The sequence below is a fragment of the Austrofundulus limnaeus genome, unplaced genomic scaffold (genome assembly GCF_001266775.1).
Source record: "Austrofundulus limnaeus strain Quisiro unplaced genomic scaffold, Austrofundulus_limnaeus-1.0 Scaffold229, whole genome shotgun sequence".
NCBI lineage: Eukaryota > Metazoa > Chordata > Actinopteri > Cyprinodontiformes > Rivulidae > Austrofundulus > Austrofundulus limnaeus.
In genome coordinates, this window is record NW_013952631.1 from 361,766 (window position 1) to 367,497 (window position 5,732).

At 37.1% G+C, this 5,732-nt stretch overlaps 1 protein-coding gene across 1 annotated transcript in view; it reads right to left on the reverse strand.

The window, feature by feature from the left end:
• Positions 1-5,732, reverse strand: part of nrcamb (neuronal cell adhesion molecule b) — a gene marked incomplete in the record, with an annotated part of 104,357 nt that overhangs the window by 11,928 nt on the left and 86,697 nt on the right. Inside the window, 3 exon segments of the mRNA XM_014019740.1 lie at positions 354-512; positions 2,399-2,518; positions 2,734-2,793. Of these exon segments, the coding sequence (XP_013875194.1) occupies positions 354-512; positions 2,399-2,518; positions 2,734-2,793 (339 nt within the window).

Consider the following 5,732-nt stretch of genomic DNA (forward strand, 5'->3'; position numbering starts at 1 on the left):
CCTCTAAGTGTCTCCAACAGAACCAGAACCACAGAAATGTGACACCAGCCCTGGAGTTGGTGTGGGGCTGCACACATTTCCACGTTCAGTTGAGTTTTGATACATCCGGAGTTTTGCGTGGAAAATGACGTACGCAAGGTTTTTGTGCGTACGCACCGTTGATACATGAGGCCCCAGGTGACTACAGTGTAAAACTGATAATAATTAGGCAGAATTTAAACCACTGCTACACAGTGTCTCTACTCCCAGGTTAAACAACGGCACAAACTGCTAAACGTTCTACATAAACGTCACAGTATGAAGCCCGGCTCGGCCAGACCAAGGCAGAGGCTTTTCTCCAACAAGTGCCTCACCTGGGACTGTGACAAAAACATCTTCAGAGTGGAGCGGCTGGTCGTGGTGACCCTTGGCCACCACACGCACCCTATATGTGAGGCCGACCTTTAAGCCTTTCAGCTTAACGTTCTGAGAGCCATTCACAAGCTCTTTCTGCCACTCCCCTCCATCTTCACCTGCAGGAGGGACGTTGATGAAGAGAGGTATGTTTGAGGGGGGTGAAACACAGCTTCAAAATGGACCGTGGAGATCGTGACATTATGGGAGCTGATGAAAACGTCTACTGATGTGCCTAAAATCAGTCACTTTCATGGAGTTCTAAAGATCCATTAAGTGCATGAATAAATTAACGTGGTGGCCCTCAAAGCTCAATGCATTGCAACTTCAAAGGAGCCCATGCAAATCAAGAAATTTAAATGTCACTACGGGGACAAATACTGCTGCCTTAGCATAAAAATGAGACTGAATACCAAACCACAGCTTAGTACAATAAAGCTGCAGGTCGTAAGGAAGAAAAAATCTCAATCATCTAGCAGGGCAGAAACCATTTCTTTTATTTTAGTCATAGCAGCAGCACAGCATGTGGACTTTGATCCAGATCAAAACAATCTGCCAATTAAATGTCTACCATGTGCCTCACTTTATAACACAGACTAAAGATGCAGGATAACATACATAAAAAATACCTTCGTAAAATTATAAAACTTAGTGTTTTCTGGTAAAGTAAGAACCCCCAAAAAAAACTATAAAACAAATAAAAGCACAAATCCAAATAGCTTTCTTTTAATGTACTTTAAATGGTGCTGGTCACAGTGGTATACCCCCATCTCAAGCGTTTCTGTCTTTATGATGAGTTTCAAAAACTGAATAAGAAAATAAACAATCCATTTATTGATTCAGCTGCTAAATGGATTAACAAAAAAAGGAAGATTATACTTATTTTTTTGCTAACATGGCTATGCCCAAACTAAATTTTCCTTTGTCTCTTTAAAACTAAAAATAAATTAAAAAACACAAAAAAATACCTAAATAAAATCACAAAAATGTACAGTACTGGGCAGAAGTCTTGACTTGTACCTCATGTCTTTAAATTAGGAGGCAGACTTTGTTGGAATTGATTAACACTTCTCTAGACTTTTCTGAAGGCTTTTTTAGATTTGGTTTGTTTTTGTTGTTGTTGTTTTTTTTTTTTTTTTTTTTTTTTTTTTTTTTTTTTTTTTTTTTTACTAATTTAATGCATATCATCTGATAACCAACTGATTTGTGGGGCAGTTTGTTCACCCCTACATCTTAAAATTATGACTTTCATATTCTATTCCTTTGCTGTAGATACTACCTATTTTTTGTCTCGAAGAGCACAATATACAGTCATGGTCAGGACCTTAAAGTGGACAGAACATGAGTAAAAATGCAGCCAAAATCTGAGTAAAAATATGAAGAACTACTGATCGAAACCACTTGAAAATATTACAGTAACTTCTAGCTTTTTGATATATTGTTTAAATGAAATATGGCTGATTTAAAATCTTTGCTCAGCACTGTAAGTATTCTTACTGTAAAAATAAATTTGTTTATCTGCATGTGCGCTCTCAGGGCCACCATACACAAAAAGTAAACATGAGCTAAATGGGAAATGTGTAATGACTGATGATTACTGAATTATGGGTGTGATAACATTTTTAAATGACTTTATTCTATTATTATGGCATTCATTAACTGAATGAATAAAACAGTAGGTGTGGGAGAGTCATCCTACAGTGCTTTTCACCTCCCTGCAGGTGGATGAAAACAATGGGAAGCACTTCAGTTGATGCCAAACATTTTAAACAGCTTTGTTGGATGTGTCTACTTAATATCCAAACAAACTGGTCAATAGTAGCATGGAATAATTATCAAACCAATCATATAAGGGGTAATTTATCCCATCTATTTTTTTGCTGGCAGGACTCAGAGTTGACATGAAAGCCAATATTTCTATTCACCTGCAGAAGACAATAAAGCAGGAGTTTCTCCCCACCTATACATGAAAATGAGAGCAGTACTGATGTGTTGCTTTGCTTACTGTTGTCTACTATGTATTCTACATAAACGTTTTTCTCTGGACCCCAGTACTCCCAACTGATCAGAGGCCCATCTTCTTCAAGCGAGGAGCTAACGTTAGCGAAAGGACTCGTGGGCCGTGCTGCGCACACAAGAGAAAAGACAAACATCAAGAAAAGTCTGACGGTCAACGGAAAATCCAGTGAGCCTGATTTACACGTCCATTACATGCTGTAAACGAAGCTACGCAAACCTACACAACAACAAAACTGGGAAGACTACACTATCAAAACAACATACACAATCACGCTAACTAATCAGACATGCAGTTTACTACAATCACAGCAGAATCTGTACCCTTATGAAGTGGACGATGAGGAGGAGACCATGCATAAGGGTGGGGTGTTTGGGTGTTTCCTGTAAACAACATCAAAGGATAAAAATGGCACCCAAAGCCTGTATATGGATGCATACACGCACATGCACAAGACATTCACAAGGACATTTTCCACAGGGACACACAAGGGAAAACATTTCATTAGCATGCCAAGCAAGCCCTCGCCATGCAGCGGGAAAGAACAACCAGCAGCCACCATGGAAGAGGTATAAAAGGGTCACATTTGTCAACAACACATGGGAATAGAAGCAGCAGACCACTTTGAACAGTCTCCTCTTATATTGTTTTTCAATGGAAGTCAGAAGGCACGTGTCACACTACGTCTTTATCTTAGGGGCTTTGAACTCAGACACACATTTTGCTGGGTCACATAATGGAGGCAGGGTGAAGTTCCTCAAAGACAAGGGCCTGCTTGTGGGTCGGCTTTCCGCATAAACCGCAAAACAAGAACCTGTCTAGGTTCTCCATGTTTGTCAAAATCTTCTACTTGAGGTTAAAGAGATCAACGGGACATGAAGAAACAAAGGGACGGGTTACAGGGGGCTGTAACACCACCCCGGTTGGTGCCACTTTTAGATCAGAGAGACATTTAAGTGGTCATGCTGTGTCACAGTCAGGGAGAGGATTTATAATAGCACGAGTCAGGTTATGTAACAAGGCAACTGGGGTAAAATAATGCTCATTATGAAGCATACAATACTAGAAGAAAAGGAAAAAGCTTTGAAATTGTGCACAAATACAACAAATTGACGTGATAATAAAAGCAAGAGTTTCAATTAAATTCATGTGTTTTGCTGATGTATACAATGTATAAATGTAAGCAAAAAACTATGCATAGAAGTGTCATTTGTCAAACGCGATGTCTAAAAAACCACTTGTTTGTTTGTCTGTAGCGTAAGGAGCTATTCAAATGATTTTGAAAAAATATAAAAGCAGCATGTTGTGCAACAAATAGCACTTCTATAACATATTCTTGCTTGAAAAACTGATTTACAATTTATCAAAAGGGACTATTTTTGTGGCAAAAAGAAACAAAATAACAGAAAAACAAAACAAAACAGAAGACAGCTTCAAAATTACAGTCTTTCAGGGGTAGGGGGGCAGTTTTCTTTGTAAAGTAACAATCTAAAAACACACACAGCAGAGCTTTAGAGAAAATTTAAAACATGCTGTGACGCTCTTTTTTTAGTTCACAAAGCTTCATTCAAAACGATTCTGCTTTTATTCTAATGGTTTCTAAAAGGACAGACTGTTCATTAAAAAAATGTGACAAACTCCTCATTTTACATAAAAACCTTCACTTTTCAAGCTGATTTTCTTTTTCAAATAGCTAGCAATAACCGAACAGCCTAATAACAATGATTAATAACCTTTCAAAACATTTTCCTAATGAGTTTGTTTCAGTCGACAGTTTCAATACAGCATGATGTTCATTTCATAAATTATAATCCCATTAGTTTGTGCTTCGGAGCATAGCCGCCCAGTAATTTACAAGCTGCTGCCATATCGATCACAGTTTCTATGGTGACACTCTCAAGACTTCAAACAATAGTCCTGATATCAAAAAGGCATCATCCATCTTTTACGCACAATCTATCGCACAATGATTTGATCTTATTTAATTTGGATCACTAACGTCAAATGTGTTTTTTCTTTTGTAATAATCATTCTTTTTATATAACTAGTTCTAAGCCATAAAACAATATTTTATCCCAAAAGTCATTGTTTGCATTTCGATTTCATTCATCTCTAAGGTCATGTTCACACTGCAGGATTTAATGCTCACTTCAGATTTTTTAGTAACAAAACTTGTTTCCCCAGTTATTGGCTTTATAATTTAAATGATGGCCATCAGATGCTAGTGTGAACAATCTACGACCCACGTGCAAAGAAGATGTGATGTCACACACAGCCTGTGTTTGGTAAATATGGATGATACATTACGCTTTGCTAGCATTTTTATTTATTTACCTGTATTTAACCAGGCAAATCCCATTGGGATCGCAGATCTCTTTTGAAAGGGAAGCCTGGGCCTGAAGGCAACCTATTGTACATGTTTTTGTGTGTATCGATTCGGAGGCTGCTGCAATCTGAGCTGACTAAATTATTATTTGCTTTGCTTGTTTCATTCCTCCTTTACACCTAAACTTGTTGCATTCTGCCTACTCAGGTGTAGAATTGCATTTCTGAGATGGAAGCAATGTACTAAAAGTAAAAACAAAGTTAAGTATTGATCCCATCATATTAGCATCGATACAATCTAACATTATTATACCACCATTATCACCATACAGTATGTTATTGTAAATTATCAGTCATTCAGGTCATGATAAATCTAGAAAATTTATAAAAGATAAAACTGGACCTTTGTTCTGTAGTGTCCCATGTTTAACTGCATGTATAATATCAGTATCTGGACTGACCTGCTTACCCCTACCTCAATAAAGGTAGGGGTCATTGGATGCAATCTGACATGAAATTGGTGTGCCTCAGGGTTCCGTGCCTGGCCCAAAATTATTTATTTTATATTTAAATGATTTGGTAAATGTATCAGGGTTTTTCAAGTGTGTGGTTTTATTTTTTTTTTCAGATGACACTAATTTCTTTTGTTTGGGAAAAGATATAGAACGGATGCTAAAGATGATGCAGACAGGATTTATGAAGATACAAAATTGGTTTCAACTAAATAAATTTAAATCTGGATAAAATGAATTACATGATATTTTGTAATAAAAAGAAAAGTGTTGAAGTTCCATTTAGAGTCAACGATGTTGATATCTGTAGAATCAGTGAAGCAAAGTTTTTGGGAGTCATCAGTGATGAAAAGCTGACATGGAGACCTCATGTGAATTATTTAAGAACAGAAGTAGCTAAATCTATTGCATTACTATATAAAGTAAGGGAGTTGTTTAATGATAAAGCTTTGTATATGTTGTATAATGTAATGATTGTTCCACAT